Source organism: Sapajus apella, unplaced genomic scaffold (assembly GCF_009761245.1).
Source record: "Sapajus apella isolate SASKATOON/1434 unplaced genomic scaffold, GSC_monkey_1.0 scaffold90, whole genome shotgun sequence".
Taxonomy (NCBI): Eukaryota; Metazoa; Chordata; class Mammalia; order Primates; family Cebidae; genus Sapajus; species Sapajus apella.
In genome coordinates this window covers 8184453-8196826 of record NW_022437030.1, presented here as the reverse complement: position 1 = coordinate 8196826, position 12374 = coordinate 8184453, and the positions used below count along the sequence as shown (strand labels likewise).

Below are 12374 nucleotides of genomic sequence, written 5' to 3'. Positions count from 1 at the left end.
GAAACCATTTTCCCTGCGTGAATTTTCTCACTAATTTAAACCCTGAAGTCCACCGCTGTTCGCTAAAACATCTGGACAATGCAGCTTTCAAACTAGTTTAAATTCGAATAAGCTTAAAGGAGATCCGCTGCAGGTTTTTAAAAAAAGAAATACCAAAAGCAACTCCAGTGAAACTTCGGGGTGTGTTTACAACATCGAGTTAAGGTTAAAGTCATCTTCAGTAGAAATGCAAATATGTGCATTTTGATTTAGCCTAATTAAACCAATGTTGTGCGAACACATTCCCTCTCTACAGTCAGGCTTGGGTTTACTAGAGCAAATTAATTCCCCTCGCTGGGGTATGTTTTTGCTGTAACACCCCTCCCCCCCACACACACACACTCCCTCCCCCCAACCACTGAAAATTTCCCACGAAGTAAAACGCGTTCGGGCTCCAGATCTCGGGTGCAAAATGGAGGCGCCAGCACCGCAGCCAAGCCCGAATCCACAGCGTTGGCCAGCCTCGGGCGCAGGGCGTTGATTCTTCCTCGTTTGGGATTCAGGTGCATCCTGACTCTTCATTTTGAGATGAAGTATGCAGGATTAAAACGATAAAGTAAAACCTCAACATACTTTTGTAGCTACTCGGACTCTTGCATCTGAGCTGAGAAAAGTGCTAAAGCGACGACAAGCCTGATGGAGTCCACAGCGTCCTCGTTATCTAGGCAAATGGCCTCCAACTTTTGAAGACCACTTGTCCAAAAAGAGGCCCATGGTGAGGGGGAGGGATCCTTTCGGGGGCTCCCCTTGTTTCCCCCAAGTGGCTATGGCGCTCCCTCCTCCCCTTCCGCCCACTGCAATCTCCGACTCTGCAAAGTGCAGGCTTGAAATTCAGGACAAGTGTGACACCTACCTGTGAAAGGGGGAAACCGTCCCCTCGCCCGTCCCGCTCGACCCCAGCCCGGCAGCTGAGCAAGTACCTACTGGGCCGCGGGCCACCCTCACAGTCAGGGCTGAAATGTTCATAATTTAATCAAATCAAAAGAAGAGATCAGTGCCCAGATTTGAAGGGGCAGAGAAGAAGACGGTGACTTGGGAAAGCCCTCCCCTTGGCATCCCTGAATGCTCCCGCCCGCATTAGCCCGAAGCACCCTTGAAATAGTAATAAGGGCTAAATCCGGCATAAAATCGAACTCATTAGCAAAGTTCACCAGCTGATTGCTTTGCATAAAACACGACACTGATTGGAAATAATTAGGTTAAGCGATGGCGCTCGGGTGGTGCGTGTCCCTAGCTGGCTTTGCCATCTTTTCTCCCTTCTGGGCACACATTTGGGTCTCCCTTCTCCTTCCTTCGAGGTCCAATCTCTCCCAAGGAGCCCGCATCAGTGATCCAGATCTGCATTCCGGGGAGGGCCAGGTTCCCCGGGGCTTGCAGCCTAATTATGGTTTTCCCCTGGCACACTTGAAGGTCTGAGGAACATTTCAACACCCACTTTGAAAAAAGTTGCAGTTTGCACCTTTTGACCAAGGCAATGGACAGTTTATTGAGGCTTCTAAAAAGCAATGCGTGGCTCTCATTATGTTAAAATCTCTTTTAATTAAATATTTTGCATTTTACAAAGGCGCCTGCAGTTTCTTTCACTTTTTAAATCTAAGCGTATAACCTGTTTTCTTTCTGTAATAATACTTTAGCTCATACCCAGCAGAATCAATAGGTGTAAAAAATTAAATTAAACTTGTATTTTTAAACTATGAAACAGTTTTGGGGGAAACACAAATGTATATATTTATATTACAAAAAAAAATTAAATGCCTGTACAGGTGTCTTCATTTCATAATTTACTTCAAAGATATTGAATTATCAATTTAAATACAAAAATGCTACATTAAATATACAGAATAAGATTTAATACAAATCCTTTTTTAATTTTCCTTTTCGGTTGGTTAAGACATTTCTTTTGTGTGTGGAGATGTTTACATTTTTATGTCATCCATCTCCATAAACTATAAACTTTTGAATAGGAGGGTTTTTTTCTCTCTCTCTCTCTCTCTTTCTTTCGGTGATGGAAAAATAACTGCCAAGGCCATGTTTTTAATAAATTAGAAAAGTCCGGGACCGACGCAGCCCGCGTTAAATGTCGGACATACCTTTCTTCAATTCATAGGGAGAGTCTTTGCACAGGTCTAGCTGAGACTGGCTCCGCAACACTTTCGGGTCTTTAGCCAAAGCGTCCGCTCGGTTCAACACGGTCTGGTTTAATCCATTGAAATGAGACCCCGGACCGGTTGTGGGGCCTGGCCCAGGCCCCGGGTGGCCATGAAGGTGTCCGAAGGAGCCATAGTTCGTGTAGCCAGGATAGAAGGGCGCGGTGTAATAAAGAGGCCGGGACAGCACTGTCCCGCCCGGAAAAGGACACTGCGCCGAGGGCGAGCGCGATGGCGCCGGGGCCGGCGACGCACGGCTGCCTCCTAGGGCTTGCCCGGCTATGGGCCCGGGGCACGGTGGGCATGGAGAGCCTTCGCTCCCGCCGCCCCCGTCCTTGACCTTGTCCGAGGATGTGGCGATCTCTGCCAGAGACCACAGTTTGGGCTTGGCGAGCACTGCCGGAGGCGGCGGCGGAGGCGGTGAATGGATAACCGAGGGCCCACCGGGCCCGGGGGGCAGCTCTCCCGCGGCTGGATGCGGGCCGGATGCCGGAGCGCCCGTAGGGTAGTGAGGGGCCGGGTCCTCCGCCAGCCGCGCTGCCGCTGGCCCAGCCGGGGAGGGCCCGCCGGTGCGCGAGGGGCCCTGCAGCGCGTCAAGGCGGCCCTCTGAGGGCGGCTCCTTAAAATCCGAGTCGCTAAGGCTGCCCTCCGTCTCCTTGCCGGCGGGGGTAGGTGGCCCCTGCAGCCGTTCGCAGCCCGAAGCCTTCTGCTCAGCTCCTCCTGCGGGCGAAACCCGGGCTGTCAGAGGCTCAGAGGCTCAGAGGCAGTGCGGCTGGACCCGGTTCCCGCCCGCAAAGTCAGAGACCCTTGCCTCCAGCCTCCAGGCCCCGTGCGCGCCCCCTCCAGGCCCCCCTTTTCCTTTTTACTCCCGCCCAACACGCCCTTTCCCGGGTCCACCAACCTGCTTCGGGGCCCTCGGGGTCGCCCTTGTCCTCGGGCTTCTGGGGCTCGTCCTCGTCGTTCTTCTCCAGGTCGATGTTCTCCTCCTCTTCCTCGTCCTCGCTGCGGTTCCGCGGCGTCCACGTCATTTTGTTCTCTTTCTTGAGGCGCCGGCGAGCGTTGGCGAACCAGGTGGACACCTGGGTGAGGGTCATCTTGGTGATGATGGCCAGCATGATCTTCTCGCCCTTGGTGGGGTAGGGGTTCTTGCGGTGCTCGTTGAGCCAGGCCTTGAGGGTAGCCGTGGCGTCCCTAGTGGCATTCTTCCGGTACGCTGGGTCCCCGTAAGGGTACGAACCCAGGGGCGCCGCGTAGGGGTGGTACCCCAAGGAGCCCGCCATGCCGGGTGTGTGGTCGTAGGGAGAGCCCTGCAGTGGAGACGCAGAGAGGTGAGTGTGGGCCGTGGTCTCCACTGCCAGCGGAACAACCGAAGCACCCATTTCCCTGCGCTTCCCGGGGTCTGTGGGAGGACGAGGCCCGCACTCCAGCTTCCTCTGGGGCAAGGCTGGCGGAGTTCAGACCCAGGAGCAACTCCTCCCCCTCCTCAGAAGGCAGCCGGGCCTCAATTCCTGAGTCAGGTCCTTCGGGGGCTCCTGAAGCTGTCCCGGCCTCAGTGCCACTCCGTAGGCCCCCATCTGCCAGGGCACGTCCTTACCCCGCGCGCAGATCTGGCCACAGTGGCCGGGCCCTCGATCCAGATAGAGGCCTGGGCAACCGAGCCGACTCCGCGCCCCGCGCGGGAGCGGCCGCACGTTGGACGCAAGGGGGAAAACAAGGGAAGTCAAGGCTCTTTTCTTTTTCCAACCCGCAAAGAAACGCAGAGGAAAACCTGAGCCATGCCCCGGCACTCCCACCCTCAAAAATGCTACCCCAGACCGAAGTTACCACCCGGCCGAAAAATCCCGGATGCACCGCAGGTCGACCGACTTTTCAGAAATTTAATACCCCCAAATCGGATTGCGAAGATAGGATTACGGATTTGCAACATTTTGGAGGACTAATTAAAGGCTAGGCCAAACACATTTACATAGACTTAGCATGCTTCGGCTCAAATTCCGGGTCTATTTCTTTTGAACTACTTTTCCAAAATAACAAAACCAAAAATATAAAATTTGCAGGGCAGCTGGAGCTTACGTTTACACCAAATGCTGCTCTTTAATTGCAGCTACCTTTCCCCCCAAAACCCCTTCCCGCCAGCAAAGCGATCCGAGCAAGACGCGGCTCTCAGTCCGAGCAACTCCTGAGTCCGAGGCCTGGGAGAAGCCGGGGGAGACAATCGCCCAAGTTTGCGGGGGCAGCGAAGCTTGGCGGGAGAGGTCGGTGTTGGCGCCTAGGCCTGTGTCCCCCTCCGCCCCCGCCCTCCCGCCGGGCCCCGGCTGCCCTCGCCCCTCGCCCGCCGCGGATCCCGCTCACGTACCACGTATGAAGAGAAGGCGGCGGCGGCGGCGGCCGCGGGGTCGGTGCCGTACTGGAGGTGCGAGTTGTATCCCGGCGAGGGCGCGGTGAAGGCAGTCGAGCCAGCGTAGGGCGAGAACGCGGAGCCCGAAGACGACCGGCCGAGCTCATCCGTGCGGGGCCCTGAAATGACGCTGGTGCTGTACGCCGGGCACGAGTAGAGCGCCAGCGAGGCGGACGGCTGGTACAAGTAGCCCTGCGGGTAGGACATGGCCACACACGGGCATGGGGCGCGCCGCGCTGCGGCCGCCAACGAGCCGGGCGGCGCCCTGCGAGGGCGAGCCGGCAGGCACCTGGCCTCTGGCTAGCCTGGGCCGCCGCTCCTCCGGCCCCGGCTCCGGGGCTCCGGCCCGCGGCGCCTCCTCGCTGGCTTCCCGCGCGCCTCTGGCTGCGACCGCCGCGCCCGCTCCTCTGCGCGCCTCGCTCGCCCCAGCTGGGCTTTTTTTCCCCTCCCCTCCCTTGCTGCTTTCTCTTTTTTCCCCTCGCTCTTTGCACCGGGGGGCTCTGCTTTTGGCTTCGCAAAGGTCCTGCCAAGATGCTAAGTTGGAAATTGAGGATTCTGACGCCTTGTGCGCGCCCGAAGCTCCTCCTTCCCGGGGTGTAGTCGGTGGGAGGACTGGCAGGAGACTCTGGGCGGCCGCAGCCAACCCGGCCGCCAGGCGCGCCTCGCCCTCTCCCTCTTCCTCCCCGGCTCCCTCTCCCGCTCGCTGGCGCTCCTCTCGCCCCTCCCTAGCGCCCGCCTCCCCTCCGCGGCCCCCCTCTTCCCCCTCCTCTTTGCCTCCCCTTTTCCCCTCCCCGGTCTCTCCCTCTCTCTCTCTCTCTCGCTTTCTCTCAGACTCTCGAGCGCCGGCCCCAGGATGACAATCACATCCTAGGCGCGTCGATCTCTTCCAACTTTCCTCTCCTGCTAACTCAGGGAGGAGCAGCAGTTCCGACGCACTGCTAGCCGTGTAGCGGGTCGGGCCACCCCGAAGCACAAAGAGGACGAGGCCGCGGACTGTGCGCTGGCGAAAGCTCTGCGCTCTCCTAGCCACAGTAGATCTCGGAGTTAGCGGGCTTCTTGTTCTTCCGCAGGCTGGGCTCCGAGGCCGTTCGTTGCTCACTCCCTTCTGGCTTCTTCCCCAAGCTAGGGGTCCGAGAGCCAGCTGGAGATCCGGAATGAAGGTCTCTGGGAGGGCCGGTGGATGGCCCGCGCCCAGGGCGCAGGAAGTCCGGGAAGACTGCCACTCCGCTCCGGCAGCAGCAGGTGGGCGAGAGGCAGGCCTCAGACGACTGCAAGTTCGCCTTCCTTCCACCAAACTCCCTTCCCTGCACCCCCCCCCCCGCCCCGGTCAAACGAAGAGACACTGGGTGCCTGGGACTACGGAGGTAGCCTTTTTCTAGAGGAAAAGTGGTGGGAAAGAACTGCCAGACAGAAAATTAGCGACACCCGAGGAGGTCTCGGGACCTTCCCTAGCTCCACTCCCACGCCTCGCAGCCTCTTTCTCCCGGCTTTCCATCGGCTCGCCGCTCGCATCGCCTAGTCGGTGGTGGTCGAGGGTGCAACCCCTTCCCTTTTGTTCAACTAAGTTGCGTTCCCTTCGCACGCACTCTCGCACCCGCCCACGCTCCACTGCAAACACTGGGCAGAGCAGTGCCCAACCCAACCACTGTTTGTTCAGGCGCTGGCGAGGCAGCAAACACACACAACTGAGTCAGAGGTAGAGCCCTTGCCCAAGACGGCCACACAGTTAGAATACAAAACAGACCCTCTCCCCTTCTCTCCACCTCCCGCCGCCACAAGCCACGGACGCACTCGAACTCTGGGACAGACAGGGGCGCTGGTGAATCAGGACAGAGGCTGGCACAGGTTTGGTCACGCCGCGGAAGCTCGGGATTTAGGGGACTTCGCATAATGGGGCCACACGGAAGCCGAAGCATAACTATATACAAAGTTTCTCTCATTGACTTTGACAGGCTAGATGTACTGTATTTCGTGAGCTCACACTACCCACACACCCTCCCGCGGCACCAACACCCGCTCGCGGCGCACCCCAGTGCTCGCGCGCCGGCTCCTCCCTTCCGTAGGCTCCCTCCCCCAGACACCGCCCACCAAGAGGACGGACCAGTTGACTACATTCTCCGAGAACCCCCTGGGTCCGCCCAGCCTAGTGCCTGACACCTCCTTCACCTATGATTGGGCGCTGGCCTCGCTGGGCTCCGCCCACTGGTGACGTAAGCCCACTTTCCTTCGAGTCCTGGCGCCAAAGGGGCGGGGTGGGGCGGAGCTTCGATCGCGCTATTGTCATGGAGACGGGAAGCCGGCGGCAGCGGCTGCTGCGACCGCGGGGCCGAGGTGGCTGCCAGCCGGCCAATGCCTAAGCGAGACGGAGCGGCCCGGGCGGCCCGAGCCTGGGGAAGCGCGGAGCCGACCAGTGGCGGCCTCTTCCCGGGTTCGCGGTAGGCCCGGGTCGTCGCAGGGAGAGCCCCGCAGCAGCGTCCCCGCCCTGCTCCCCTCGCTCCCGCCTCTCGTGGCCCCGCGGCCCCTCAGCGCCCGCCCCCGGCTCCGCCCGCCGCCGCCCCTGCCCCTGGCGCTAACGGTCGCTAACGGCCCGCGCGCGCCGCCCGCCGGGGGCTCGCGCCAGCCACGAGGGAGCGTCCGCGGCCTGCGCGCCCGCGCGGCGGAGGAGAGGTGAGCCCCCTCCCCGGCCGGACCCTCTGGCCGCGCCGTCCGCCCCTCGAGCCGCGGCCCCTCGTGGGCCGGGAGGACGCGGCGTTGCCCGGCGCGCGGCCAGACGTCCCGTGTGCGAGGACCTGGGCCTGGGGCGGCGTCGGCGCCTGACGCGCCTCTCGGGTGTCGGCGTCCCCGGGCTGGCACGCGTGGGCCTGGCCCTTTGGTCCACGCGTGTCACCCCCGTCGCCGCGGCTCTGGTCCGAGACGCGGCTTTCCGGAGTGGAGCCATGGAGGTTTGTGCCAGCGAGAACCCGAGTCTGTCACACAGACATCCTCATTACATCATCCTGCCACTCCGGCCGTCGCGCTCTTTCCCCCACCCCAACCTCCGCCCCGTGGCTTCTTTTTGGTTGGTTTTTAAATTTTTCTAACCTCTTTTCTTTTACTGTCTTCTTTTTGATGTCAAGGGCTGGAGAGACTCTTGCAAGATATTGAGGCATTTAGAATGTATGGTTCTGTTGCCGTGGTTGTCACCTCCGCTCTACGTCAAATTTAAGACTCATTTCTTAAGGATGTCTCTATTTTCTGCTTTATTTGCACACTGATGGCTCTGCTGCTCGGCTGGCCACGGCCGCTCGGCGTCTGAGATAGAATTGTGTTACTATGAGAAGGGAAAGGGCGGATCGTGATTAGCAGGCAGACGGCATGCAGATAGCATCTGGCGGGTTTTCTCCGTTTCTATATGAAAGCGTTCACTTTTTTGCTGGTAAACACGAGATTTTAACTTTTTATTGGGATAGTAGTGACGATATGTTTCACTCTCCCCTCTTTCTTACTTGCTGTTTATCAGCTTTTCCGTTTGGGAACCTGCGTACTTGTTAGCGGTAGTTTCATTGGTCTCTTGACTCTGAAGCTTTCTCTTCCAGCAGAGGTGGGATCTGAATCCCTCCCATCCTAGGTTACCAAGACTTTTCCCCCTTGCTTTCTGTTGCATTTGTATCTTTACAAACATTTAAACTTACACTAGGGATAGGTTTGCTCATGTTATTTTTAACGTAGGACTATTAAATATTCTCATTTTAAAACTTCCTAAAGGTTTATTGGTTTGTCATGTCTGCACGGATCCAGTTACGCATAACTCTTAAATTTTAAAGCTTTAAAGTACGATTTGCAATTGTATTGCCAAGACATGGCCCTAAGAGCTTGCTCTTCAAGTTTTGTCTGTACAGTTGTCATTGTTTCAGTCAAGTGCAAAAGAGGTTATTCCTGTTTATTTAGTGTAATAGCTGTTTACAGTTAAAACTTTAAAGACTCATAAAAGTAGGTCTGCTGTATTTTAAAGATCTCATCATTCTTGTGGGAGAGACACAACACCAACACCAGGAAAGGCAACAGATTGTTTCTGTCATATCGCTTTGCTGTTTTGGAGTGTACTTAAAGGATTATGATTGATAAGGCTGTCTTGCCAGAGAATGTTGACACAGGTGTGCATCGTTATCTTAATTAAGATCCTGAGAAAATGTTGTCTATAAATGGGGACATAAGAAGGGCGGCATATTTTTGTACAGTTTTGCTTTTGGAGAATTTAATTGCACTTGAAACCTGTCTTTGAGGCTCCAGATTTTGTGAGCACTTTGGCAAGAGAAGTTTTAGAGAGAAATGATAGTTTAATGTCAAGTGTTCTAGCACGTACTAATACTACTTGTGGCTTTTTGGCAATGCCTGTGTCGGCTTTCTTTGTGCTCTACGTTTGTGGAATAATGGTTTCTAATTTCGAAAGAAAAGCGTAAAATAGAGCAGTATTTTATTAAGCAAACACATATTAGTGTTCAGAATAAATCTGTAGAGGAAGGCATGCTTAATGTGCAGAAACAGGAATATAATAAGAGGTAAACATAGAAATTTATGCTATTTCGTTTTTTGGGTTTTTTTTGTTTGTTTGTTTGTTTTTGGAATAGAAACAGTCTCCTGGGGTGCATTAATGATCTAAAACAATTTCTTTTTTATATCACTCAGTACCTAGCTACAATGTTTACCGAATGCCTTGTTTTTATTTCCAGAAGTAGAAGAAAACTGTTTTATTTCTTTCAGAATATTGTTCTGTGCATTTGAATTGATGAGTAAGTGAAGATAAAACATTTAGCCTCTTATTAGTTTAAGGATCTGAGTCATAACCTGGGTGACCACTAAAATAATATTATTGTTCTTTACTCCAAATCTCGGAATGCAAAAACACTGGCAAGATGGATGCTGTTGATTATATTGCCCTTGGCTTACCCAGCAACTAATACCCTTTAACATAAGTATTGCATTAAGATTTTCCCCTCTCTTTGTAGCTCATGATTTCCTGGAAGCTGGTTGTCTATCAGTATGTATGTAAGAAGTGTGTATGTTTTTCTTTAATATTAAAACTCATTGCCGAAAGAGGAAATGAAAGTGGAGACCATAGGCATATGATCGGAAAAGCCAGGTGTACAGTCACAGCTCATTCTTGACTCCAAGGATAATTAGCTGGTTAGAATTACACGGTAAACTAAAAGAAAGATTTATGTAGATTTGTTTGCTAAAACTAAAAAGAAGAGCATTAATTTTGAGATAATTGCTTTATTTATCCCCATACCATCTCCAATCAAAATTTTCTTTTTCCTTCTGGCAGCTATGATGAGTGGTATCCTTATGCTGTTATCATGTGTTATTTTCAAATTTTATATATTGCATTAAAAGAGATGAAGTAGGAATATGAACTAATTATCCGTTTTAATGAATAACTCATAATTATTATTATATGTATACATTCTAGAAATCTTAGGAAAAAAATGTTCTTTAGTTGATAACAGGAACGTAGATGAAATCATGTAAGCCTGAGTGAATTAAACATACTCTTCAAAATGCATTATGAACATAGCATCATACTTTGGAATAATGCTTTAAATTTGGGGCAGTACAGCCTGTTTTGAGTGGTAGTATCTCATTATCTTTGTATATTTCTCTTCAGTATCTCTTTTGTGTTGACTCTTATATTTTAACATCTTTTTGGTATAGTTCTTAGTTATTTATAGGGAATAATTTTTCTTAGTAAAATAGCAGTTGGTGCAACTCTAAGAACATGTCAAATGCAGGAATTCTTTTTTCCTTGCTCAATGTCTGGTTTGCTTTCATAGCATTACTGCAAAGTATGATGCTGAAGACTTATTTCTGCATAAATCTGCAGTGTTTTTATAGCTGTAGTATACCTAAGCACAAATTTAGCTTAGCAAATTAACTTAGATTCTTCAAAATTGAAAACCAGTATATTCTAATGTAGTTTGAGTTTAAGTCTTTATTAGTAAGGATACATTTAACATTTGTTCTGGAGAAGAGAATGTGATTTTCTCCTGCAGTTGTCATTTACTTAATCCATTTTTCTCATCTTTTCTCAGGCTAATGATATCCCACACCTTAATATAGCTTTTATTTGTTTATTTGCCATAATATGGAGTGGTACCTTGGAGAAAATTAGATATTCGTATCTAATATCCCAAAAGTATTATTACTTAGTTTTCTGTGTTTCCTTAAACAGAATCATTTCCATTTTCTGTGCAGGTGATAAGTGTGATGCTTCCATAATACATTTGGATGTTGTCAGCTAAGTTCACTTCTGAACGGAGGGGTTCCTCCACGTTGGCTGAAATTTGTCCTTGCACATCCCAAGGCTCATCTGCAAGTGAGTGTCTGCGCACAGTTTGCTTGTACGTGGAGTCAACCCAAAATAGTATCAATGTGGGTTTTACCAAAGTATTTATATTGATAATACGGGCTAAGTACAGAATGTAGAGAACGTTAGTTACTTGAGGCCTTTGATTACTAAAAATTTTGATTAAACAAGAGTACAGTAAATAGAAAAATTTTAGATTTATGCAGTAAAACTGAATAATTTATTTTTCCTTATTTATCATGGAATTACTTTGAATAATTTATTTTTAATGGTATAATTGGACAGTAAAATTTACAAACTCAGTGCTTTTCATAAAAATGAAAGTGAACGTTCTTATATTTTATACAAATAGAATTATTATTTAAGAGAAATAATCTGTTTATGCCTAATCACAGTTTTTAATAATTTCAGTTGCGTAGTTCTTTTAAGAATAAATTTAGTGAGAATATCAGTTCCAGTCATGGGTACCCAACTTTTTTAGTGACAAAGTACACACAGGTATATAAAACTTGTCATTTCTCATCAAATAGAGGCTGCTGAATATAGGCGGATAAGAAAATCTATGAGAAAGAATTATTTTGCAGAATATTTGTTTTGTCTAGTGGTCAGAGTAAGGAACTGAATTTATTGACACAGAACATCTTATTAAGTAAAAAGAAAAAAAGATTCTTATCTAACCCCTGCAAATAAAAAAACTCATTTTACAGAAGGCAGTAGTTAGTGTAGACTCCAATAGAATAAATATTTCTCTGTGAATACTTTCCGAGACATTACAGTGATTTTTAATGTAATATGAAGTGATATATAATAATTTTAAAATAACATCCTTGTGTTTTCCTATTACTGATTGCTTATGGAAATTGGGTTTCATGTATGACTGAGAGTTAAAGTGTTACATACAGTAAGTTAAAAAACACAGGGCAAATATGAAGAAAATGTTAGGCAGTGAGCAATCTGATTCCTTTTTGTTTGCCTTTAGAGTTAGTTTTTTATTTTGTTTTACTTTGTTTTAAACCACGTATAAAGTTGTTGAATTTTTTTAAAAGATAAGAGGATTGGGTGTTTTTTTTCTTTTCCTCCTGAGGATAAATGTAGGAAAAATCTAAACACATGCAGATGGGTTGTTTTATATCTGTTATCAGCCACATTTATTAAGATTCATATTTCATCTATATTAAAGGTATGCAAATGTATTAACATTTTTATATTTTTCTATATAAAATAGATGTGGGGGGGTTCCCACTCTTGAAAATATGAAGAAAACATGTCCTTTCAGCAATAATGGGTTATGGTTGATTAATTGAGAAGGTTATATTAAATGTTCTTTTGTGGAAATAGCTGAAGAGCATGCTTTTTGAGAAATGTATCATCTAGGAATAAAATCAATTGGTAATTAGATTGTAATTCCATGAAGGAAGGAAGTGGTGCAAAAGATGAAACTAACTAT

The 12374-nt window shown here is 49.8% G+C and overlaps 1 protein-coding gene across 1 annotated transcript; it reads right to left on the bottom strand.

Annotated features, from left to right (window-relative positions):
* Positions 1-1937: 1937 nt before the first annotated feature.
* IRX5 (iroquois homeobox 5) lies at positions 1938-5291 on the bottom strand. The gene is made up of 3 exons (XM_032255743.1): positions 4543-5291; positions 3088-3493; positions 1938-2906 (listed from the first exon to the last, which is right to left on the bottom strand). Exons 1-3 carry the CDS (start codon positions 4789-4791, stop codon positions 2113-2115), a joined length of 1449 nt encoding a protein of 482 aa, XP_032111634.1. The 5' UTR covers positions 4792-5291; the 3' UTR covers positions 1938-2112.
* Positions 5292-12374: the final 7083 nt, after the last annotated feature.